The sequence below is a fragment of the Scyliorhinus canicula genome, chromosome 7 (genome assembly GCF_902713615.1).
Source record: "Scyliorhinus canicula chromosome 7, sScyCan1.1, whole genome shotgun sequence".
Classification (NCBI taxonomy): domain Eukaryota; kingdom Metazoa; phylum Chordata; class Chondrichthyes; order Carcharhiniformes; family Scyliorhinidae; genus Scyliorhinus; species Scyliorhinus canicula.
In genome coordinates, this window is record NC_052152.1 from 130,985,391 (window position 1) to 131,011,692 (window position 26,302).

The 26,302-nt window shown below is 50.1% G+C and overlaps 1 protein-coding gene across 3 annotated transcripts in view; it reads right to left on the reverse strand.

Moving 5' to 3' along the window:
• Positions 1-26,302, reverse strand: part of LOC119969376 (phosphoenolpyruvate carboxykinase, cytosolic [GTP]-like) — a 136,218-nt gene that overhangs the window by 96,305 nt on the left and 13,611 nt on the right. The window contains exon 1 of one of the 3 annotated variants that reach the window (XM_038802940.1): positions 4,523-4,869. The exons of 1 other annotated variant lie outside the window; for it this stretch is intronic. In XM_038802940.1, the coding sequence (XP_038658868.1) occupies positions 4,523-4,717 (195 nt within the window). In that variant the 5' untranslated portion in view covers positions 4,718-4,869. Of the gene's footprint in view, positions 1-4,522; positions 4,870-26,302 lie in introns of those variants that run through there. One more of the 3 variants, XM_038802942.1, reaches the window with a different exon arrangement.

Consider the following 26,302-nt stretch of genomic DNA (forward strand, 5'->3'; position numbering starts at 1 on the left):
AGGATGGCTTTTTGGAACAGCTTGTGATGGAGCCCACGAGGGAACAGGCTATTCTGGACTTAGTGTTATGTAATGAGCCAGAATTGATAAAAGATCTTAAAGTAAGGGAACACTTAGGAAGCAGTGATCATAATATGGTAGAATTCAGTCTGCAATTTGAAAGAAGGAAGGTTGAATCAGATGTAAAGGTTTTACAGTTAAATAAAGGTAATTACAGGCGCATGAGGGAGGAACTGACGAAAATCGACTGGAAGCAGAGCCTAGTGGGAAAGACAGTAGAACAGCAATGGCAGGAGTTTCTGGGAGTAATTGAGGACACAGTGCAGAGGTTCATCCCAAAGAAACGAAAGGTTATCAGAGGGAGGATTAGGCAGCCATGGCTGACAAAGGAAATCAGGGAATGCATCAAGGCAAAAGAGAGAGCCTATAATGTGGCAAAGAGTAGTGGGAAGTCAGAAGATTGGGAAGGCTACAAAAACAAACAGAGGATAACAAAGAGAGAAATAAGGAAGGAGAGGATCAAATATGAAGGTAGGCTAGCCAGTAACATTAGGAATGATAGTAAAAGTTTCTTTAAATACATTAAAAACAAACGGGAGGCAAAAGTAGACATTGGGCCGCTCCAAAATGACGCTGGTAATCTAGTGATGGGAGACAAGGAAATAGCTGAGGAACTTAATAAGTACTTTGCGTCAGTCTTCACAGTAGAAGACATGAGTAACATCCCAACAATTCAGGAAAGTCAGGGGGCAGAGTTGAATATGGTTGCCATCACAAAGGAGAAGGTGCTAGAGAAACTAAAAGGTCTGAAAATTGATAAATCTCCGGGCCCAGATGGGCTACATCCTAGAGTTCTAAAGGAGATAGCTGAAGAAATAGTGGAGGCGTTAGTTATGATCTTTCAAAAGTCACTGGAATCAGGGAAAGTCCCAGAGGATTGGAAAATCGCTGTTGTAACCCCCCTGTTCAAGAAGGGAACAAGAAAAAAGATGGAAAATTATAGGCCAATTAGCCTAACCTCGGTTGTTGGCAAAATTCTAGAATCCATCGTTAAGGATGAGATTTCTAAATTCTTGGAAGTGCAGGGTCGGATTAGGACAAGTCAGCATGGATTTAGTAAGGGGAGGTCGTGCCTGACAAACCTGTTAGAGTTCTTTGAAGCGATAACAAATAGGTTAGACCAAGGAGAGCCAATGGATGTTATCTATCTTGACTTCCAAAAGGCCTTTGACAAGGTGCCTCACGGGAGACTGCTGGGTTATAAAGGGCCCATGGTATTCGAGGCAAGGTACTAACATGGATTGACGATTGGCTGTCAGACAGAAGGCAGAGAGTTGGGATAAAGGGTTCTTTTTCGGAATGGCAACCGGTGACAAGTGGTGTCCCGCAGGGTTCAGTGTTGGGGCCACAGCTGTTCTCTTTATATATTAACGATCTAGATGACGGGACTGGGGGCATTCTGGCCAAGTTTGCCGATGATACAAAGATAGGTGGAGGGGCAGGTAGTATTGAGGAGGTGGGGAGGCTGCAGAAAAATCTAGACAGTTTAGGAGAATGGTCCAAGAAGTGGCTGATGAAATTCAACGTGGGCAAGTGCGAGGTCTTGCACTTTGGAAAAAAGAATAGAGGCATGGACTATTTTCTAAACGGTGACAAAATTCATAATGCTAAAGTGCAAAGGGACTTGGGAGTCCTAGTCCAGGATTCTCTAAAGGTAAACTTGCAGGTTGAGTCCGTAATTAAGAAAGCAAATGTAATGTTGTCATTTATCTCAAGAGGCTTGGAATATAAAAGCAGGGATGTACTTCTGAGGCTTTATAAAGCACTAGTTAGGCCCCATTTAGAATACTGTGAGCAATTTTGGGCCCCACATCTCAGGAAGGACATACTGGCACTGGAGCGGGTCCAGCGGAGATTCACACGGATGATCCCAGGAATGGTAGGACTAACATACGATGAACGTCTGAGGATCGTGGGATTATATTCATTGGAGTTTAGGAGGTTGAGGGGAGATCTAATAGAAACTTACAAGATAATGAATGGCTTGGATAGGATGGACGTAGGGAAGTTGTTTCCATTAGCAGGGGAGACTAGGACGCGGGGGCACAGCCTTAGAATAAAAGGGAGTCACTTTAGAACAGAGATGAGGAGAAATTTCTTCAGCCAGAGAGTGGTAGGTCTGTGGAATTCATTGCCACAGAGGGCGGTGGAGGCCGGGACATTGAGTGTCTTTAAGACAGAAATTGATAAATTCTTGATTTCTCGAGGAATTAAGGGCTATGGGGAGAGAGCGGGTAAATGGAGTTGAAATCAACCATGATTGAATGGTGGAGTGGACTCGATAGGCCGAATGGCCTTACTTCCGCTCCTATGTCTTATGGTCTTATGGTCTTATGGAGATTACATTGGAAATCCTAGCCTAAGAGGAGTGGCGCGCAGAGGTCGGGCAAGACATACAGTTTAAATTTGGAATAGCTAGCGCCTCGAATCGTTAGCGTTGTTGTAGTGCGGCCTTAGATTTGGATGGAATGGGAGCCCGAAGCGAGGGCGATAGTTTGGTTGACGGGATAAATAGGGAGGGAACAGCGTCTTACCAGCTCTGGGTGTATGAAGCTCTCTGTGCTCCCGGAGTCAAAGAGGCACGACGTGTTGTACCCGGTGATCTGGACCGAATTTCTCAGATGCTTGGGGTGAGATTGGTCGAGGGTGACCATGTTGAGTTGTGGGCTGCGTGGTGGGTGCACGGGGGAGTCGAATTCTTCCAATCGGGCATCCTGTCGAGTAGATGCCGCTGCGTTCTCGCGAGCTTGATGCAGGAACACTGCACTGAGTTGCACGCCATGTGGTGACTGCCCGGGGAGGTCGTACTCCTCCGATGAGCTGTTTGAGTCTGGGGATGCAGCTAGGGCCCGTGGATCGCACGTGGAGGGTGGTGATGAAGATGGCGTCCAAGATGGCGGCCCCATGAATCGCACGTGGCTGGCCGCATGGTGGAGGTTTGCCAAGATGGCGGCCCCCATGGGTCGCACGTAGTGGGAGGGGCGGAGCCTGAGCGTAGGCCGCAGCGTTTCGGGCCCCGCGGGCCTGCTGGTGCTGGGGGCGATGTGTTTGGACTGTTGGGGTGTTGAGGGCTGGGGCCCTTCTGCTGAGGCACACTCTAGCATAGTGGCCTTTCTTCCCGCAGCTGGTGCAGGTCGCGGATCGGGCTGAGCAGTGCTGCCGCGGGTGCTGGCTTTGTCCACAGAAGTGGCAGGCTGGAGCAGTTGAATAACTGGTTTGGGGAGCTGAATAGTGGCAGGCTGGAGCAGTTGAATAACTGGTTTGGGGAGCTGAATAGTGGCAGGCTGGAGCAGTTGAATAACTGGTTTGGCGAGTTGAATACTGGCAGGCTGGAGCAGTTGAATAACTGGTTTGGGGAGCTGAATAGTGGCAGGCTGGAGCAGTTGAATAACTGGTTTGGGGAGCTGAATAGTGGCAGGCTGGAGCAGTTGAATAACTGGTTTGGCGAGTTGAATACTGGCAGGCTGGAGCAGTTGAATAACTGGTTTGGGGAGCTGAATAGTGGCAGGCTGGAGCAGTTGAATAACTGGTTTGGGGAGCTGAATAGTGACAGGCTGGAGCAGTTGAATAACTGGTTTGGCGAGCTGAGTAGCTGGCTGGGGGAGCTGAGTAATTAGCTGGAGCAGTTGGATAGTTTGAATAGTTGACTGGGACAGTACATAGAACATAGAACAGAACAGGCCCTTCGGCCCTCGATGTTGTGCCGAACAATGATCACCCTACTTAAACCCACGTAACCCGTAGACCCATAACCCAACAATCCCCCCCATTCACCTTACACTACGGGCAATTTAGCATGGCCAATCCACCTAACCCGCACATCTTTGGACTGTGGGAGGAAACCGGAGCACCCGGAGGAAACCCACGCACACACGGGGAGGACGTGCAGACTCCACACAGACAGTGACCCAGCCGGGAATCGAACCTGGGACCCTGGAGCTGTGAAGCATTGATGCTAACCACCATGCTACCGTGAGGCCCCTCAATAGGACCGGCTGTGGCAGCGCGATAGCTGGGGGGCCTTGCGGCACAGGCTTGGGGGGGGTCCTCAGGTCGGGGGCCCATGCGGGGTTAGCGGGGTGTGCGGGAAACGAGTTGAGGCTGCGGAAGGAAACTTCCATCGTGATAGCAGCCTCTATGGTAGTCTCTAAGCCCTGGGCCCCATTTTCTAATAGTCTCTGGCGTACATAGCTAGATCGAAGGCCCGCTACAAAAACATCCCGCACAGCAAGCTCCCTATGTTCGGCCGCGGTTACGGCCTGGTAATTGCAGTCATTTGAGAGATTGTTCAACTCGCGTGCAAATTCAGCTAAAGTTTCAGTAGCCCGTTGTCTCGGCGAGTCGTGAACACATGGCGGGCAAAGACCTCATTCATGGGCCTAATATACATTTTGTCCAAAATCGCCAGCGCAGCGGTGTAGGAACCGGCTGGATTTAATTGTGTAGTAATTCTGTGGCTTACCCTCGCGCGCAGTAGGCTGAGCTTTTGTTCCTCCGTAGTTTCAGTGGTGCTGATTTCGGCGAGGCATGGCGAAGCGGGTAGATCCTGGAAGAGGGATCTCCTGGCATCTACCAGCCGCACCCCCGTAAGTGTGCAACGCGGCCGGTATATCGCGCCCCAGCTGCTGCCACTCCTCAGTGCACTCACCAGAAGCATTGCCTGATTGCCGGGGAGCAGGGGAATAGCAAAGATCACCCTAAATAAGGGACACGTGCACCATGGCCTTTGGCACTCTCCCTAGCACACTGTCCCTTTCAGAGCAGAGGCCTCACCAGTCACACCATGAGCTACCCACTCTGCAGGACCACCAGCTGTCTCCAAGCCCTGCCTGTCCACCGAGCCCCTGCCCCCATCCATTCTGCCATCAGTCAGGTTGTCACAGCCTATGTCACACTCAGGACCCACATCACACTGCAGCAAAGTCCCCAGCAGATGCCCACCCCCTGTGCTCAACCCCATCTGTAGTACCTGCCCATGCACAAGCCTCTAAGCATGGAGGCAGATGGTGGCACATGGTGACCTCTCCACCGGACAACCAGGTGCCACCCTGCTGGCAAGTTAACAATCGGCCCACACAGTGAGAACACCCACAGTGGATCCCACTGGGGAGACAGGACAGGGGCCGTAGAGCCTAACGCTGACATGGGCAGCAGCCACTGGTACACTGGTTGGGAAGGGGGTGAGGATAAAGGTTTACCAGTGCCACACACTGCGGGGGACAGAGGTGCAGTGTGAAAGGCAACATATCGGGGAGAACTGCTGAGGGGTGGGGGTGGGTTTGGGGGGGGGGGGGGGGGGGGTCATGTGGAGGGAGGAACTGAAGTGCAGCTCAGGGTCACCATGTGACCTGTTGGATCTGGGTGGGTAAGGTAATACTCATCTTGCTATCATCTCTTTTCGTTGCCCACCCCTGCAGAGAATGGATTTTGGAGTACAACCAGGAATGCTCACTGTCTACCTGGCCGCAGCTGCCCTTGCAGACGCATGGAGGCTGGAGGCACAGGGCCTGCTCGGGGAGGATCCTGCACAAAAGGAGCCTGCCCCAGAAAAGCAGGGGTCGGCCGTCCAACAGGCCAAGGAGGAGGTGCAAAGGAGGCGCCGCATCAGGCTACGTTCATAGCTTCGCCGGCAGTTCTTCGAGGACCTGCCAGACTGAACATGTCACGGAAGTGTTTGCCCAACCATAAGACCATAAGACATAGGAGCAGAATTAGGCCACTCGGCCCATTCAATCATGGCTGATATTTTCTCATCCCCATTCTCCTGCCTTTCCCCCATCACCCCTGATCCCCTTATTAACCATACCAAGGAGGCCATGCAACATCTGTGCCAGATGATGGCGCTCCTAGATCTGCGGAGTTATGGAGGGGGACACCTACTCCTGCTGACCGTCAAAGGGACGGTCGCCCTGAACCTTTTTTGCCTTGGGGCCTTTCCAGGCACCAAGCGGCGACCTTGTGGCATGGCTCAGACATCGGCACACAGGTGCATCTACACTGTAATGGATGCCCTATATGCCCGGGCAATGGACTACATAAGCTTTAGTAGGGACCAAGCCCACCAGGATGCCTGGGCAGCGGGATCCTCTGCCATTGATTTCTTGCCCCAGGGGGTGGTAGATGGGATACATGTCCCCCTACGAGAACCAGCTCATGGGGGCGGGGTGGGGGGGGGGGAGGGGTGTTCTTCATCAACAGGAAGGGCTTCCACTCCCTCAATGTGCATTGATGTGTGACCACCAGCTGCACATCATGGACCTCTGTGCCCGATACCCGGGCAGTGTGTGCGACGCCTACATCCTGGCACACACATAGGTTCCCAGCACCTTATAGTTTATCCGCTGAGGTCATGGCTAACGATGCCTTTACAGAGGCCTCAGACCAAGAACCACTATAATAACACACATGCAGCAACCAGGAGCATCATTGAGCGGTGAATCGATGTCCTGAAAATGTAGTTCAGACGTCTGGACCTCTCTCGTGGGGCCCTACCTCTAATCTATGTGTTGCTCCTGTGCCAACTTAACTGGTGTCTAACCTTTTTATTTGACGGGGCCTACCACTCCTTCCAGGTGTGACCCCCAGACAGCACATCAAACGTGGAGGCGGCCTGTTGGTTATCTCGCCCTCTGATCTGAGATGCCTTTGCCAGTTGTCCTCTGGAGGGCTTGGACCTGGATGGGCCTGGCAGGCTCAGCTGTCACAGGTGACGAGGTGCTATCCTTTTCTACCGCTGCCCATCAGATGTACCGTGTTAGGTAGGATTCAGGAGCGCTGAGGTGCCCCGAACCTCCTGTGCTGGGGCACTGGCATGGGCCCCATCATTTCGTCCTCCCTCGGGGTGCTCGATTAACCCGGGTGATACACAATCAATGACTACTAAAGCGAGGTTGTAATCCAACTGAAGGCTTTAATAAGCTAGATGCTTCCCCCAGCAGCTCAGGTACAGAAAGGAAGCTGCTGGGGCGGCACGGGCTCTTATACCCCACCTTGCAGGGCGGAGCTACCATACAGGCTCGACCAATAGAAAGCATACATTATCTACCAACGGTGTTCCAGCATTACCTCTACAGACTACCACACCGGGCTACTCCATGGGATGGAGGAGAGGCCGGATTGATCTCCGGAGGTTCCATCATCACCAGCGCTGCCAGTCCTGGAGACCTGCTCCTCTCTCAACCAGGGTGTCGCTGCCCTCTGCCATGGAGCACATTGTGAGACCTCAGCGAGTGCAACATGTCCCTCTGCACCTGGACATGCTCCTCAGCGCCTCAGTATCCCTCTGTGGCTGGCCCAGGTCATCCAGTGCCCAGCTAATGCTCTTGAAGCTGGTGGCTTGTGTGCACAAGGTGCCAGGCCAAAGAGGACAACACAGGTGGTGGGGTTTAGTGCAGGTTGGGGTTTGGTGAGGGGCGGGAGTAATGCCAGGGGCACAGAGGTGGTTGACCTAAGAAGTTGGATGTTCATCTATTTGTGGACTGTTTACCTGTGCACAGAGGTTGCTGCCTCTGCCACCTCCACCCAGGCCCGGTTAACGTCAGGAGGCGGTAGCCTCCTGTCCACTCTGAAGAAGAGGGTGTCCCACCTCTCCACTGCATCCAGCATCCATTCAAGCTCTGCATCCACAAATCTCGAGGCTGCTCTCCTCAGTGCCATCTTCTTGGCTGGAATGAGATGTGTGTTGAGTGGAGTGATTATAAACAGCTCCAGTTTATCAAGCTCTCAGTGCGAGTTCCAGCCCCAGGGAATCCGACACTGGCGCCAATGAGAACTGCACTAGTTCAATGTGGGCAAACAGCTGGCCCATTAGCATGTCCTGAATTGCTCCGGAAAGAGTGCTGTCGATGGGAACACGGAACTCCTGCAATTCAGTGCTAGCGTCAACATTAGGGAGCCATCTAACTGAATTGTGACAGATTCACGTGTTGAGCACGTTTAGCTGGGTGTTTCACTGCATTCGCAGTGCTGAGAAAGATCACGTTATCGAACGTGCAGCACGATAGCATAGTGGTTAGCACAATTGCTTCACAGCTCCAGGGTCCCCGGTTCGAGTCCCGGCTGGGTCACTGTCTGTGCAGAGTCTGCATGTTCTCCCCGTGTGTGTGTGGGTTTCCTCCGGGTACTCCGGTTTCCTCCCACAGTCCAAAGATGTGCAGGTTAGGTGGATTGGCCATGCTATCCCTTCCCTATCAAAGGGAGGCAGTTCAAACCGGGTGATCAGGTTTACATTCAGCACTTTGGCAGTAACCAGAGGTGGTGATTGCGAATAATTTTAAACCAAAATGGCCAGGAAAGGTTTGAGAATCGGCAGCCGGTACAGATAACATGGCAGAAGTTGATGCTGCTGTGGGCGATCACCAGGAAGCGGTTTCTGTGTTTCCAGGTTTGCCAGTTGACTCTGCTGGGAGAATGGAAGGGGAACGTCGTGTACAGATTCTCAATCTACCTCTTCACCTTTGATTCCACATCAACCGTTACATGATTTTCCCCGGGTGGAACAAACCATTACAAGGGGACATAAATTTAAGGTAAATGGTGGAAGATATAGAGGGGATGTCAGAGGTAGGTTCTTTACCCAGAGAGTAGTGGGGGCATGGAATGCACTGCCTGTGGAAGTAGTTGAGTTGGAAACGTTAGGGACCTTCAAGCGGCTATTGGATAGGTATATGGATTATGGTAGAATAATGGAGTGTAGATTAATTTGTTCTTAAGGGCAGCACGGTAGCATTGTGGATAGCACAATTGCTTCACAGCTCCAGGGTCCCAGGTTCGATTCCGGCTTGGGTCACTGTCTATGTGGAGTCTGCACATCCTCCCCGTGTGTCCGTGGGTTTCATCCGGGTGCTCCGGTTTCCTCCCACAGTCCAAAGATGTGCAGGTTGGGTGGATTGGCCATGATAAATTGCCCTTAGTGTCCAAAATTCTATGATAATCTATGATTAACCTAGGACAAAAGTTCGGCACAACATTGTGGGCTGAAGGGCCTGTTCTGTGCTGTATTTCTCTATGTCTATGATTCACCAGTGGTATAGCATAGGTCGCAACACAACTGCAGAGCTCCTGACAGACTTTGGTGTTGTTAAAACATTACTTCCGTTGTATTTCTCTCCTGATGAGAGATTAAATTTAAGGGGGCGGGGGAGGGGGGGGGGGGGAAGAGAAGTGTTACAGAGTGTTATTTAGAGTACAGAATGTTCTTAGAAGCCTTCCTCCTATGTAATTGTTTTACTGGCGTCTGTTGAGGGCTTTGAGCATGTACAAGCTTTGGGTGGAAATTTTTCAGTCTGCAAGAGGTGGCCTGTAAGTAAGGCCTGTTTTACTACAGCTCCTTTCTTCATAGTTATTGTGGCGCTGTTCTGTTGAGTTACTGCTATTGTTAAACTTCATTATTTATTCATTTATATATTTAAACAACGCATTCAACGACCTTTTTTATGGTCTCAAGTTACCACAAGTTCAAAAAGCTGAAGATTGTTTGGGGAAGTGAAGACTGAGGGAGTTAAGTTCCACAGCTTTGAGACACTGGAATGGAAAGATGGTGGAAAGTGCAGCAAGCTTTGGTTTCAGTGAGGAAGCAGGGAAAGTGGCGGAAGCGTGTTGTTTTTACAGACTTGGAAACAGAGAATCCAGCTGGGAGACTGAAGACTGATCTGCAAAGCAGCACTCAACACATCTTTGAGCTGGGAGGGTGAGAACAGCCAGACATGGGAATGTACAGAAAGCTCAAAGATCTCCAGGGTCAATGTCAATTCAGGTCAGTGACCAGTTTTCAATCTGGGAGTGGTATCAGCACAACTAAATCCAAAATTCATTAAATTTATCTCAGTAAAGTTACAGCTGAGAATTTGGAGACGAGCAGCATGTGTCACTGTTGATCGTGGTGTGGCATTGGCAGCACACCATGGTCAAGCTCTCCTTCTCCATGGAGCATCACAGTAGAAGCTGTGGAAAACAGGCCATACTGGGGTCATGGGAGTCGACATGTCACTCACTGTGTGTGTGTCTGAGAGTTTGTGTCAGTGAGTGATTGTCTGTAAGTGCATCAATGGTAAAGGATTTGGTTTTAGGAGTATGTGTGGGTGTGCGTGTGTGTGTGAGAGAGAGAATGTTGTGTATGAGAGAGAGTATGCGTGTGTATGTGCTTTTGTATCTGTGAGAGAGCATGTATGTGTGTATGAGAGAGTGACTGTCAGTGTGTGAGTGTGTATGAGAGAGTGTGTCTGTGCGAGTGAATGTGTGCGTGATGCGCATGTGTGTGGGAGAGAGTGTGTGTGAGTGTGTGCAAGTGTGTATCGGTGAGAGTGTGTGTGTTAGTGTGTGAGTATGTGAGAGAGAGAGTAAGCGTGAGAGTGCGTATGTGTGTGAGAGTGTGAGAATGTGTATATGTGAGAGTATGTGTGTGAGAGCATGTGTGTCAGTGTATATGTGTGTGTGTACATGTATGTGAGAGAGGGCGAAATTCTCCGACCCCCAGCAAGGTCGGAGAATCGCCTGGGGCCGCCGGAAACCCCGCCCCCGCCGTGGCAGCGATTCTCCGCCACCAGGAAGCTTTGGTTTCAGTGAGCAAAGTGTCACCTCCGGGAAGTGGCGGTAGCGGGAATCGCGCCACTCCGATCGGTGAGGCCTCTGCGGCGATTCTCCGGCCCGCGTTGGGCCGAAGTCCCGCCGCTGGGAGGCCTCTCCCGCCGCCGAGGTTTGAACCACCTTTGGTGGCGGCGGGATCGGCGGCGCGAGCGGGCCCCCGGGGTCCGGGGGGGGGGGCGGGGGGGCGATCGGACCCCGGGTGGTGCCACCACGGTGGCCAGGCCCGCGATCGGGGCCCCCCGCTCAGACTCCGGGACAGTTCCCAGGGTGCACTCTTTCTCCTTCCGCGCCGCCACGCCATGGCAGAAGCGGAAGAGAAACCCACATCGCGCATGCGCCGACCGGCGAAAGCCTTTCGGCCAGCCCCGCTGCCGGGGGCGCCGGTTTTTTGCGCCAGTCTTCTGGTGCCAACCGCTCCAGCGCGGGGCTGGCCCCCAAAGGTGCGGAGAATTCTCCACCTTTGGGGAGGCCCAACCCTGGAGTGGCTGGCGACACTCCCCTACGCCGGGACCCTCCGTCACGCCGGGTAGGGGAGAATCCCGCCCAGAGTGTGTGAGTGTTTATCTGTGTGTGTGTGAACCTGTGTGTGTAAGAGAGTGTGTGTAAGTGTGTATCTGTGAGTGTATGTGAATATATGTGTGATTATGTGTGTGAGAGAGAGTGAGTGTGAGAATGTGTGAGTATGTGTGAGAGTGTAAGATTGTGCATGTGTGAGAGTGGGTTGAGAGAATGTTGTGTATGGGAGTGTGAGTGTGTATGTATGTGAGGGAATGTGTGTGTGTGTCAGTGTGTATCTGTGTGAGAGAGCATATGTGTGTGTGAGTGTGTGTGAGAGAGTGAGAGTGTATATGCGTGTAAGAGAGTATGTGATAAATTGTGTTTAATGCGTATTCGTGAGTGTGTGTTGTGAATGTGTGTAAGTATGTGTGGGAGAGTGTGTGTGAGAGAGAGTGAGCATGAGAGTGAGCATATGTGTGAGAGTGTGTGTGAGTGTAGAAGTGTGTGAGAGTGTATGTGTATGAGGGTATATATGTGTGTGACTATATGTGAGAGTGTGTATGTGAGTCTGTGTCTGTGAGATAGTGTGTGCAAGAGAATGTGTGAGTCTTGTGTGTGTGAGTATGTGTAAGAGAAAGTGAGTGTGCATGTGTAAGAGAAAGTGAGTGTGTATGTGTGTGAGAACGTGTGAGAGTGTGTATGTGTGAGTTTGTGTGTGTGTATATATGTGTATACACTCTCCTTCAGTGTGCAGATGTGAGAGTGTGCAGCTGCGTGAGTGTGAATGTGTGAGTGTGTATGTGTGAGAGTGTGTACGTGAGTGTGTACATATGTGTGTGTGTATGTGAGTATGTATGTGAGAGTGAGAATGCTTATGTGTGAGAGTATATCTGTGTGAGAGTGGGAGTGTGTATCTATGAGTGTGTGTGTGTGAAAGTGTGTATGTGTGTGAGAGTGTATCTGTATGAGAGTGGGAGTGTGTATCTGTGAGTGTGTGTGTGTGTGAAAGTGTGTATGTGTGTGAGAGTGTATCTGTATGAGAGTGGGAGTGTGTATCTGTGAGTGTGTGTGTGTGAAAGTGTGTATGTGTGTGAGAGTGTATCTGTGTGAGAGAGTGTGTGTATGAGAGAGTGTGTGTATGAGAGAGAGAGAGTGTGTGTGTGTTGTGTATTGTAAGGGTCTTTCCTGTTTATTCCTGTTTGTTCCCTTATTTCCCCTTTTATTTTTGCTATTACATTTTTGACCAATGGATGTTTAATGGACCTGTGACTTTAAGGTAAAGTAGTCTGTCCCTTTAATTAGAAGGATCCAGAAGGCTGTGCTGACTTAGACTGGTGATTGCAGACAGGATGGCTTCAGTAATGACTTGGTTTGATTGATTTGGCTGGTGGCCAATGTAATGGCCCGAAAGGTTGTGCTCTGCCCAGTAACAGGTGGTGATTGGATCTGATCCCACTGGAATGTTTTAGCGCGCCAAGGGTTAAGTTTTGGTTTCAGTTTGACTCCAGGCTGCTCGCAGAAAGAACTGTTGTCCTCTCCCCTCTCTGTTGTCTCCTGAAAGGCTGTGTTTCTGAGCTGGCAGGGAGCCTGAAAGAATCTATATACAGGAGAGCCATTACAGGCTGTGCATGCAGAGTCCAGAACTGACAAACTCCCTCTCCAGGGAAGACAGAGACCTGGAAATAAAGCACAAACTGAAAGCAGAATTTGATGTGAAGTAAAGGGCCTCTCCAGGAAAAGCTGTGAGTAATACATTTCTAAACTAGAGAGATGATCTTTATAGGCTGCAAACCAAAGACTCACATCAGCCAGCGTGCTGTGAGGAAAGCATGCTAAAGAACAACCATCCGGAGCAAAGACTCTTAACTTTTGACCTTCATCCTCAATTTTTTTCCACCCCTTTCCTCCCCTTCTGTGTTTGTCTGTCTATTGTATGTTGATAGAGAGTGGGACAGTTAAAATGGGTAGTAGGTGTTAGCTTATCGTAATCTGGCTGTGTTTACTGCATATGTCATGATGGCTCTTCGTATAAATAAACAGTAATCATGTTTAAACTTACAAATTTGCTGACTGTAATTATTGGGTAGACAAGGGCCAAAAACTTTGAGAATTTTTATAAGAATTATTGGTTAATCCACTTGCTTTATGACTCTGGGGCACGTGGAGCTGGAATTGACTGCACAGTAGTATGTGCGAGAGAGAGTGTGGGCATATGTGTGTGTGTGTGAGAGTGAATGCATAAGAGTTTGTGTGTGCATGAGAGGGTGTCTGGACGTGTGAGGGAGAGAGTGTATGTGTGTATGTGCGTGTGTGTGTGAGCGTGTCTGCATATATGTCTCTGAGTATGTGTGTTTGAGAGAGTTTGTGAGTACATGAGAATATGTGTCAGTGTGTGCGTAAGGGAGAGGGTGTTTGTGTGTGTGTATGTTGTGAGGGAGAGTATGTGTGTGCAGGTTTCTGTATGTGTCAGAGAGAGTTTGCATGTGAGAGAGGTGTGCATGCTTGTATGTGTGTGTTTTGTGTGGGGCAGAGCACTTGTGCGTGTTTTGTGTGTGAGAGCATGTGTGCATGTTTTGTATGTGAGTTTGTGTGTGTGGGAGAGTGGGTGTGAGTTGGTGTGTTTATGTATGTGAAAGTGTGTTTTGAGCGTGTTGTGTGTTTTGTGTGAGAGTGTGTGTGTATGTGTGTTTGTGTGTGTATGCATGTGGGTTTGGGTGTCTGTGTATCTGCAGGTATGAGTGTGTGTGTTTGAGTGTGCATGTGTGTAACTGTTGAGTGTGTGTGAGAGAAGGTTTTGTGTGTGAGAGAGCGTGTGTGTGTGTGTATGCCTGTGTGTTTGTGTGTGTATGCATGGGGGTATGAGTGTCTGTAAGTGTGTGTCTACAGTGTGTTTGTTTGAGTGTGCGTGTGTGTGACTCTGAGTGAGAGTGTGTATGTCTGAGTAGGTGTGTGCGCGCATGTGTGTGTGCGCATCCCCCAACAGGCAACCCTGGCCCAATTGCGCATGTGCAAACAAATGCCAGCTTGGCAACAGCAATGTGGCACCCAGCTATCACTGCCAATGTGCCAGGCTGGCAATGCCAGGGTATCCAGGTGGCACCAGCAGTGCCAGGGCACCACCCTGCCCAAAGGGCATGCAGGTGGGGGCCTCCGGTCCCCTTGGCGACCCCCACAAGTGCCATTCCATTTGTGGGGACCAAATGGAAGGTCAGGAACCCTATGACCACACATTTGAATGTCATTAACAGACCCCCCACCCCCCCTCCACAATGTATTATTCCCCCCACATAATGGGTGCGATTCTCCGGAAAGATTTCTTAGTGTGGTAGCGAGTGGGAACTGTCACGAGCTTCCTGACGCTCAGCCCAGCGAGGCCGGCAACGTTATTCAACGTTAATTGGTCCACTTGACAAGGTCTCACGGGCTTCTCATCGCAAATACAGGCTCGCCAGCGAATTCGCCGGCACCACGCTTGCCAGCCCCCCGCTAACAAGACCTTAGCACTTAGCAGCACTTGCTCAGCCAGCCCCAGCCAGCTCGCCAACAATTGCGCTCAGGAAACCAGCCCCAAGATCCAGGGATATGTATTTGGGGAGGCTTCTGGACGCAGTAGAGACCAGGAGAGATGTCCTGCTCCCCCAAGAGTCCCGGAGCTCAACCATAGGACAGTCAGTGCTGCCTGGGACAAGGTGGCGGCGGCTGTGAGCACCATGAGTGTGACCAGGAGGATGGTAGGAAGAAGGTCACGAGTGAGTAAACACTAACGCTCAACCTCATCCTGACCCCCGAGACCTTTCCTCCCCATGCCTCCAAACTCTCCATGCGATCCCCAATCCTCCCTCCATCCCCCCCCCTCTCCCTTCACCCCCTGCCAACCCTCCCTTCACATCCCCCCCACTCCCACCACAGTGAACCACACGTGTGGATAATGATGCCCTCTCTATGTCTCCACAGGAGAAGCTCTCTCACAATCGCCGGGAGAGGGCCCATTCTAGCGGTGATGTGCGGGACATAAGAATCCTCAACTCCTTCGAGGAGTGGGCCGTGGAAGTGACTGGGGTGGCCAAGGACAGGGCGGTCACCCACGCGGAGGCTGGCGGCTCCGCAGAGGTAAGGAACCACCGGGCTCCACCCGGAAGACCTGCCAAGTGATTGCCTTACCGACTGATCCGTTCCTCCCACTGACCATGTCCATTCTCCCGCTGGTTCTCCAGTCAATGGCGCCAGCCCACCCCGGGTGGCCCCCTCAATAGTCTCCCATGAGAGACCACCTTGGAGGAGAGCTCAGAGGATGCCACCATGACAGTCGTGACCATGTCATCCCCACCCTCCACCAGCGCAGATACACACACCTCAGTGGGAAATGTTAGTGGTCAGGCATCTGGGGCACAATCTGGTGAACACCACACTGCTGCTGATGTACATCAGGTGTAGGCAGGAACCCCCAGGCGAGATAACAGTCGGAGGGCTGCTGGATTCCACTCTGGTGATGAAGAGGTCATGCCGGAGTTGATGGAGACAATAGGGAGTGGGAGGGACATTTGGAGGGAGATGTCAGCGACACTCCAGAAGATCCGTAGTTGCTTGGAGGAGACCCCAAGGCTACGGGCGCAGGAGATGGCGTCGGCAATGCGTGGCACTGAGGCCAACGCTGCTAGGGTGGCGGCGGCAGTGGAGAGCATGGAGCACGACGCCAGCACCGTTCGTGAAAGTGTCCACGGCGTCATGCAATCGGTGATGACCATGGCTGAGGGTCTCGGTGGTATGTCTGTCTGACTGGGGCATGTCACCTAGTACCAGGCTGACCTTGATGAGGTTCTGTGGGACATGTTCCGCTGTCAGATGGGAATGGCCAAGGCGCTGCGGAACTTGTCCCAGTCGTAGTTCGGCATTGCTGAGGCACTGCAGAGCATGGCCCAAACACTGAGGAGCATCGCTGAGGGCATCAACATGATGGTGCAGACCATGGGAGCCACCAGGGTTGGCAGAGCCAGATGGTGCGGGGGCAGCCGGGGCTCAAACCAGCTGTGCCTCCATCTCGAGGTGAACCCCAGGGACCTATGGGCACCGACCTGGAGGAGGAGGCGCTGGGTAGCTACCCGGACTAGTCCCATGCAGTGGCGATGGTGGCCACCAGCTCCCCACGTTCCACGCCTCTGATGAGGCCGTGTCTCACAGCCAGCACACGGGATAGAACAGCATGGCTGTGTGTGTGGTCTTGCCTCCTGCAGTGTTCAGGCACAGTGCCCAGGCATCAAGGTGTGATTGGGATGGTAGGCAAAGACTCATAAGTGCTACATGGCCCGCCCATCCGCAGGAATCCATTTGGGTTGTGTGAAATGATCACGTAGGCCCCCACAGTTGCCAATTCCCTATTAGCAATAGCCTTCAGCCGCACGGCCAGAGGCCTCAGCAGTCAGTGGGGGTTATGGGTGGTCAGCGGGGCAGACTGGCAAGGACCAGGATTGTTGCCAGAATAGGTACACACGATCCAGGGGCTGGCATGGTGGTGCCATGAGTGGTTTCCCCCCAGTTGCCCCCCAGCACCTCCTCCCTCCCCCCCAAATCTCCCATGGCGGCCCACCACTGTGGAGGGTCCCTCACCCCAAGCCGAGGGTCCCCAACACCCCACCAAGCAGTAGGGTGGCAAGCCCAGCGCATCCGGGCTCTTTGCCTGTGAACAAAGATGGCTACTCACCTCCTCGGCTCCTACAGAAGCCCTTCCACCAGCTCACGTTTCTTAAGTACTAATCAGTCTCTTGTTATGCTGTTGGCATAGCATAAGCGGCTTCCTTGATGTCCACTCTGACAAAGGAAGGTTCAGACATGGAGATAACTTCAACACGTTTATTGAACTATTTACAATTCTCCTACTTGGATTTGCCACTACTGTTAATCCTCCTATAGCTACTCAGACTGACGAACCAGTCTGCTACAATCCATGTGGTGGGTGTGATATTGAATCAACCCTGTGTCTGTATTCACTGTCTCCACTGGAAAGAGGAAGATCATGTGTGCTGTGTCCTTTATATATGGGTTGGTGTAATGCCCCCCTGTGGTAATGTCACCTCTGTGTGTATCGTGAATGCCCATTGGTCGTGTCCTGTCTTACTGACCTATTGGTTGAGTGTCTGTGTGTCATGTCTCTGGTGCTCCTCTAGTGTCTAGCTAGTCTACGTGTACTTACATTAACCCCTTGTGTATCTAGTGATGCATATCACCACATCCCCCCCTTTTTTCATGTTACATATTTTCTGTACACTAAAAGAAAATTGAACAAAAAAACACAGGTAGATAAGCAATGCTCTGTACAAGTTATGACGCAGTCATTAAACAATAAGTCCAACTCATATGTATGAGTCCATTATCATGGTCGAATGTCTTTCTTGTTGGGTTGGTGAGTTGGTGATTTTGACGGTGGCATGTCCTTGTGAACGCCATCAGTGTCCCTGTGCATAAGGAACCAAGACGTGGTCAAATCACTTTGTTGTCTGATTTGGAGTCTTTTTGTCTTCCGATGCTTGTGATAGCGACGTTGGATGGCATCTGTCCTGAAAGCCAGGTTGCCTGTTGGTAGTGCAACACATGTGAATTGGTAAGATGCTCCGTCCTGCCATGGTATGTCATTGTACTGAGCTGAGCAGTAACAGTGTCCCTCGTGGGCAGAGTTGTACCTTGTTGTACCAGTCGTAGTTCCATTGGTGTAGTCTTTGTCGTGTGTGCTGTCAACGATGTTGTCTGTGGTATGCGTCGTGTCATTGTCTTTGATATGGTATTCATAGGTTGTGTTGTTGTGTTGGTTGGTTCTGTTGCCGTGGTTACTACGCTGACGGACCACGCTCTGTGGATAATACGAGCCCTTCACACAGTTACTCGTGTCAGCGTGCTTTGTGGCATCTGCTGTCACCTTGAGCGTTCCATCACTGAGTTTGCGGCGCTCCCCATCTGGAGTCATGTCCGGCTTACTTGAATCAGCTTTGGCGTTTGGTTGCTCCCCATCTGGAGTCTGGTCTGTGTCACCTGAGTCAGTTTTCGTTTGTCGATGCTCCCCGTCCAGAGTCTGGTCTGTGTCACCTGAGCCAGTGTTGGTTTGTCGATGCTCCCCATCTGGAGTCTGGTCTGTGTCACCTGAGTCAATGTTGGTTTGTCGTTGCTCCCCGTCAGGAGTCAAAACATTCAGGAATGCATTTGCTTATGAAGAGGCTCGAGCGAATGAGGTTTGAAGTAACGTGGTGTGATCGGAGTCACCAGTGGTCTCACTGTGATTGTCGAGTGCCTCTGTACATTCTAGCTGAGGTCTGTCACATTGCACATCTTGTATGGGAAGTGGGATCTGGTCGTCACTTGTCTCACATACAGTGGATGGAGCCTCAGTATCTTCTTGTTGTTCACTTGGGCTGGGTGGGCTGTCAGAGTCTTCTTCTGGTGGCTCAAACAATGTGGGTGGACTGTCATAGTCGCTTTGTTGTTCTTTGGAGCGTGGTAGACTGTCATAGTCTTTCTGTTGTTCATTTGAGTGTGGCAGACTTGCATCATCTGCTGCTGGCTGCTCAGAGGGGGTTGCTAGACCCTCATGGTCCTGTTCATGCAAGGACTGCGCTCTGGAGTCTTGCGTTGCTTCTATCGTGGAGTCTGTCCACGAGCTCGCTGTGGAGGCTTGTGACACTGGAGTCACTTTCTGTGTGGTGACGTGCAGTTGTCTCGCTGTGGAGCCTTTCATCGATTCCTGTGTAGAGGCTGGGATCCTTCGTGGTGCGTGGACCACTCTCTGTGTGGCAGCAGGCTGATCTCTGTGGGCTTGTACCGCTCTCTGTCTCTCGGTGTCAGGCCGCAGCATAATCCTGCACTCACGAGTCGGGATGTCATATCTGCTGGGCTGAAGATCCTCAAATCCGAAGAAATCGTCATCGGGGTCTTGAATGTACAGCACATCTAGTTGTGGTTCGGATTTGGTACTGGGGTAGCCTCCCAAGGTGAAAGCTTCGTCTGAGTTGTAGTCTTCTAGGACCATATCATCACGTTTTGTGTCGGAGCTGGCATTGGGCTTGCGATGTCCAAAGAAGAATTCAAGGTCTGAGTCATGGTCTTCAAGGACTGTATCATCTCTTTGGGTGGTGCTAACTACTTGTTGCAGGGTTCTGCGGACGTTACTTTCAGCTACTGGTCGAATTGCAGGCATTATGCTGTCATTCCAGGTGAAAGAATCTTGTTTTATGGCTTTAAGAAATTATTTTCGTGTTTTGGGATATTTTCCCTTTAAGCGGGCGAGAAGCCACGCGTGCACAAACGGACCTTCCTGTTCTGTTCGCTTCTCGCACAACTGCGCATGTGCAGCACCTTTACAAAGATGACCGCCGATCAAAATTGTCGTTCTCTGCTCCGGGATCGCGGCCTCGTGGTAGGTACTGGCGCCTCTCTGACCATTTTCTGTTGGTTTGATTGTGTTTTCCTCGCAATATTTACTGAATTTGTCCAGGACTGCCTGGAAGTCGCTCCTGTTTTGCCCTTTGAAGAACTTGAATGTTTTAAAGATTTCTTCTGCTCTGGCACCGGCGATGGTGAGCAGAAGCTCTGTCTTATCAGACTCGGCCATGTCTTGTAGGTCGGCTGCTACCAGGAAGATCTCAAACCTTTGACGGAATGCCCGCCAGTTTCCACGGAGATTGCCGTGGCACATGAGCCGCTGTGGAACCGGGATTTCGATCATCTTGCCTGGGTGTTGTTGTGGTTGTCACTGTTTGCTGAGTTGTAGCTACATGGATTGAGACAGTTACTCACTGGTACCATGTCTTGTTATGCTCTTGGCGTAGCATAAGCGGCTTCCTTGATGTGCACTCTGACAAAGGAAGGTTCAGATGTGGAGATAACTTCAACACGTTTATTGAACTATTTACAATTCTCCTACTCAGGTTCGCCACTACTGTTAATCCTTCTATAGCTACTCAGACTGACAAACCAGTCTTCTACAATCCACGTGGTAAGTGTGATATTGAATCAACCCTGTGTCTGTATTCACTGAGTGTCTCCACTGGAAAGAGGAAGATCATGTGTGCTGTGTCCTTTATATATGGGTTGGTGTAATGCGCCCCTGTGGTAGTGTCACCTCTGTGTGTATCGTGAATGCCCATTGGTCGTGTCCTGTCTTACTGATCTATTGGTTGAGTGTCTGTGTGTCATATCTCTGGTGCTCCTCTAGTGTCTAGCTAGTCTACGTGTACTTACATTAACCCCATGTGTATCCACAGTGATGCATATCACCACATCCCCCCCTTTCTTCGTGTTACATATTTTCTGTACACTTAAAGAAAATTGAACAAAAAAACACAGGTAGATAAGCGATGCTCTGTACAAGTTATGAGAACAGTCATTAAACAATAAGTCCAACTCATATGTATGAGTCCATTATCATGGTCGAATGTCTTTCTTGTTGGGTTGGTGAGTTGGTGATTTTGATGGTGGCATGTCCTTGTGAACGCCATCAGTGTCCCTGTGCATAAGGAACCAAGAAGTGGTCAAATCACTTTGTTGTCTGATTTGGAGTCTTTTTGTCTTCCGATGCTTGTGATAGCGATGTTGGATGGCATCTGTCCTGAAAGCCAGGTTGCCTGTTGGTAGTGCAACACATGTGAATTGGTAAGATGCTCCGTCCTGCCATGGTATGTCATTTTACTGAGCTGAGCAGTAACAGTGTCCCTCATGGGCAGAGTTGTACCATGCTGTACCAGTCGTAGTTCCATTGGTGTAGTCTTTGTCGTGTGTGCTGTCAACGATGTTGTCTGTGGTACGCGTCGTGTCATTGTCTTTGATATGGTTTTCATAGGTTGTGATGTTGTGTTGAATGGTTCTGTTGTTGTGTTCGCTGCGCTCAAGGACCACACTCTGTGGATAATACGAGCCCTTCACACAGTTACTCGTGTCAGCGTGCTTTGTGGTATCTGCTGTCACCTTGAGCATGCCGTCACTGAGTCTGCGGCGCTCCCCGTCTGGAGTCCTGTCTGGCTTACTTGAATCAGCTTTGGCGTTTGGTTGCTCCCCATCTGGAGTCTGGTCTGTTTCACCTGAGTCAATTTTGGTTTGTCAATTCTCCCCATCTGGAGTCTGGTCTGTTTCACCTGAGTCAGTGTTGGTTTGTCGATGCTCCCCGTCCAGAGTCTGGTCTGTTTCACCTGAGTCAGTTTTGGTTTGTCGTTGCTCCCTGTCTGGAGTTGTAGCAGGTTCACTGGAGTCAGCTGAGATTTCTTGATGCTCCACGTCAGGAGTCAAAAAATCCAGGAATGCATTTGCTTATGAAGGGGCTCGATCGAATGAGGTTTGAAGTAACGTGGTGTGACCGGAGTCACCAGTGGTCTCACTGTGATCGTGAGTGCCTCTGTACACACTAGCTGAGGTCTGTCACATTGCACATCTTGCATGGGAAGTGGGATGCTATCGTCACTTGTCGCACATACAGTGGATGGAGCCTCAGTAGCTTCTTGCTGTTTACTTGAGCTGGGTAGACTGTCAGAGTCATCTTGTGGCTCAAACAATGTGGGTGGACTGTCATAGTCGCTTTGTTGTTCTTTGGAGCGTGGTAGACTGTCATAGTCTTCTTGCTCTGCACTTGAGCATGGTAGATTGTCATAGTCTTTCTGTTGTTCATTTGAGTGTGGCAGACTTGCATCGTCTGCTGCTGGTTGCTCAGAGGAGTTTGCTAGACCCTCATGGTCCTGTTCATGCAAGGACTGCGCTCTGGAGTCTTGCGTTGCTTCTATCATGGAGTCTGTCCACGAGCTCGCTGTGGAGGCTTGTGACACTGGAGTCACTTTCTGTGTGGAGACGTGCAGTTGTCTCGCTATTGAGTCTTTCATCGATTCCTGTGTAGAGGCTGGGATTCTTTGTGGTGCATGGACCACTCTCTGTGTGGCAGCAGGCCGTTCTCTGTGGGCTTGTACCGCTCTCTGTCTCTCGGTGTCAGGCCGCAGCATAATCCTGCATTCACGAGTCGGGATGCCGTATATGCTGGGCTGAAGATCCTCAAATCCAAAGAAATCGTCATCGGGGTCTTGAATGTACAGCACGTCTAGTTGTGGATCGGATTTGGTACTGGGGTAGCCTCCCAAGGTGAAAGCTTCGTCTGAGTTGTTGTCTTCTAGGACCATATCATCACGTTTCGTGTCGGAGCTGATATTGGGCTTGCGATGTCCAAAGAAGAATTCAAGGTCTGAGTCATGGTCTTCAAGGACTGTATCATCTCTTTGGGTGGTGCTAACTGCTTGTTGCAGGGTTCTGCGGACGTTACTTTCAGCTACTGGTTGAATTACAGGTGAAAGAATCTTGTTTTATGGCTTTAAGAAATTATTTTCGTGTTTTGGGATATTTCCCCTTTAAGCGGGCGAGAAGCCACGCGTGCACAAATGGACCTTCCCGTTCTGTTCGCTTCTCGCACAACTGCGCATGTGCAGCACTTTTACAAAGATGACCGCCGATCAAAATTGTCGTTCTCTGCTCCGGGATCTCGGCCTCGTGGTAGGTACTGGCGCCTCTCTTACTATTTTCTGTTGGTTTGATTGTGTTTTCCTCGCAATATTTACTGAATTTGTCCAGGACTGCCTGGAAGTCGCTCCTGTTTTGCCCTTTGAAGAACTTGAATGTTTTAAAGATTTCTTCTGCTCTGGCACCGGCGATGGTGAGCAGAAGCTCTGTCTTTTCAGCATCGGCCACATCTTGTAGGTCGGCTGCTACCAGGAAGATCTCAAACCTTTGCCGGAATGCCCGCCAGTTTCCGCGGAGATTGCCATGGCACATGAGCCGCTGTGGAACCGGAATCTCGATCATCTTGCCTGGGTGTTGTTGCTGGTTGTCACTGCTGAGTTGTAGCTATATGGATTGAGACAGTTACTCACTGGTACCATGTCTTGTTATGCTCTTGGCGTAGCATAAGCGGCTTCCTTGATGTACACTCTGACAAAGGAAGGTTCAGACGTGGAGATAACTTCAACACGTTTATTGAACTATTTACAATTCTCCTACTTGGGTTCGCCACTACTGTTAATCCTTCTATAGCTACTCAGACTGACTAACCAGTCTGCTACAATCCACGTGGTGGGTTTGATATTGAATCAACCCTGTGTCTGTATTCACTGAGTGTCTCCACTGGAAAGAGGAAGATCATGTGTGCTGTGTCCTTTATATATGGGTTGGTGTAATGTCCCCTGTGGTAGTGTCACCTCTGTGGGTATCGTGAATGCCCATTGGTCATGTCCTATCTTACTGACCTATTGGTTGAGTGTCTGTGTGTCATGTCTCTGGTGCTCCCTCTAGTGTTTAGCTAGTCTACATGTATTTACATTAACACCTTGTGTATTTACAGTGATGCATATCACCACAATCAGCATCCGCGTGACCACTTGCTGGGGAGGCCGCAGAATGACGGGAGGCCGTTGGATATGGGGTGGCTCTCGTTAAATGTATGGAAATGGGGCTTAAATGGTGCTAATTGGTTTCTCACCTCGCTACGGGGCAGGTGGTCCCGAGTCTGTGTGGGGAGGGGGAATTTTGCGGGGTATTTGTGTTAGAACATAGAACATTACAGTGCAGTACGGGCCCTTCGGCCCTCGATGTTGCGCCGACCTGTGAAACCATCTGAAGCCTATCTGACCTACACTATTCCATTTTCATCCATATGTCTATCCAGTGACCACTTAAATGCCCTTAAAGTTGGCGAGTCTACTACTGTTGCAGGCAGGGCGTTCCATACCCCTACTACTCTCTGAGTAAAGAAACTGCCTCTGACATCTGTCCTATATCTGCCACCCCTCAATTTAAAGCTATGTCCCCTCGTGTTGGTCATCACCATCCGAGGCAAAAGACTCTCACTGTCCACCCTATCTAACCCTCTGACTATCTAGTATGTCTCTATTAAGTCACCTCTCAGCCTTCTCCTCTCTAACAAAAACAACCTCCAGTCCCTGAGCCTTTCCTCATATGACCTTCCCTCCTTACCAGGCAACATCCTAGTAAATCTCCTCTGAACCCTTTCCAAAGCTTCCACATCCTTCCTATAATGTGGTGACCAGAACTGCACGCAGTACTCCAGGAGCGGCCACACCAGAGTTATGTACAGCTGCAGCATGACCTTGTGGCTCCAAAACTCAATCCCCCTACTGATAAAGGCTAGCACACCATATGCCTTCTTAACAGCCCTATTAACCTGGGTGGCAACTTTCAGGGATTTATGTACCTGGATGCCGAGATCTCTCTGTTCATCTACACTACCAAGAATCTTGCCATTAGCCCAGTACTCTGCATTCCTGTTACTCCTTCCAAAGTGAACCACCTCACACTTTTCCGCATTAAACTCCATCTGCCACCTCTCAGCCCAGCTCTGCAGCATATCTATGTCCCTCTGTAACCTATAACATCCTTCAGCACTATCCACAACTCCACCGACCTTTGTGTCATCTGCAAATTTACTAACCCATCCTTCTACACCCTCTTCCAGGTCATTTATAAAAATGACAAACAGCAGTGGCCCCAAAACAGATCCTTGCGGTACACCACTAGTAACTGAACTCCAGGATGAACATTTGCCATCAACCACCACCCTCTGTCTTCTTTCAGCTAGCCAATTACTGATCCAAACCGCTCAATCACCTTCAATCCCATACTTCCTTATTTTCTGCAATAGCCTACCGTGGGGAACCTTATCAAACGCCTTACTGAAATCCATATACACCACATCAACCGCTTTACCCTCATCCACCTGTTTGGTCACCTTCTCAAAAAACTCAATAAGGTTTGTGAGGCATGACCTACCCTTCACAAAACCGTGTTGACTATCGCTAATCAACTTGTTCTTTTCAAGATGGTTATAAACCCTATCTCTTATAACCTTTTCCAACATTTTACCCACAACCGAAGTAAGGCTCACAGGTCTATAATTACCAGGGTTGTCTCTACTCCCCTTCTTGAACAAGGGGACAACATTTGCTATCCTCCAGTCTTCCGGCACTATTCCTGCCGACAAAGACGACATAAAGATCAAGGACAAAGGCTCTGCAATCTCCTCCCTGGCTTCCCAGAGAATCCTAGGATAAATCCCATCTGTCCCAGGGGACTTATCTATTTTGACATTTTCCAAAATTGCTAACACCTCCTCCTTGTGAACCTCAATTCCATCTAGCCTGGTCGACTGAACCTGAGTATTCTCCTCGACAACATTGTCTTTCTCCAGTGTAAACACTGATGAAAAATATCCATTTAACGCTTCCCCTATCTCCTCTGATTCCACACACAACTTTCCACTACTATCCTTGATTGGCCCTAATTTTACTCTAGTCATTCTTTTGTTCCTGATATATCTATAGAAAGCCTTAGGGTTTTCCTTGATCCTATCCGTCAACGACTTTTCGTGTCCTCTCCTCGCTCTTCTTAACTCTCCCTTTAGGTCCTTCCTGGCTAACTTATAACTCTCAAGTGCCCTAACTGAGCCTTCATGTCTCATCCTAACATAAGCCTTCTTCTTCCTCTTGACAAGTGCTTCAACTTCCTTAGTAAACCACGGTTCCCTTGCTCGACAACTTCCTCCCTGCCTGACAGGTACATACTTATCAAGGACACGCAGTAGCTGTTCCTTGAAAAAGCTCCACATTTCGATTGTACCATCCCCTGCAGTTTCTTTCCCCATCCTATACATCCTAAATCTTGCCAAATAACATCATAATTGCCTTTCCCCCAGTTATAATTCTTGCCTTGCGGTATATACCTATCCTTGCCCATCGCTAAAGTAAACATAACCGAATTGTGATCACTATCACCAAAGTGCTCACCTACATCTAAATCTAACACCTGGCCGGGTTCATTACCCAGTACCAAATCCAATGTGGCATCGCCCCTTGTTGGCCCGTCTACATACTGTGTCAGAAAACCCTCTTGCACACACTGCACAAAAACTGACCCATCTATAGTACTCGAACTATAGTATTTCCAGTCAATATTTGGAAAGTTAAAGTCCCCCATAACAGCTACCCTGTTACTCTCGCTCCTGTCGAGAATCATCTTTGCAATCCTTTCCTCTACATCTCTGGAACTATTCGGAGGTCTATAGACAACTCCCAACAGGGTGACCTCTCCTTTCCTGTTCCTAACCTTGGCCCATACTACCTCAGTAGACGAGTCCTCA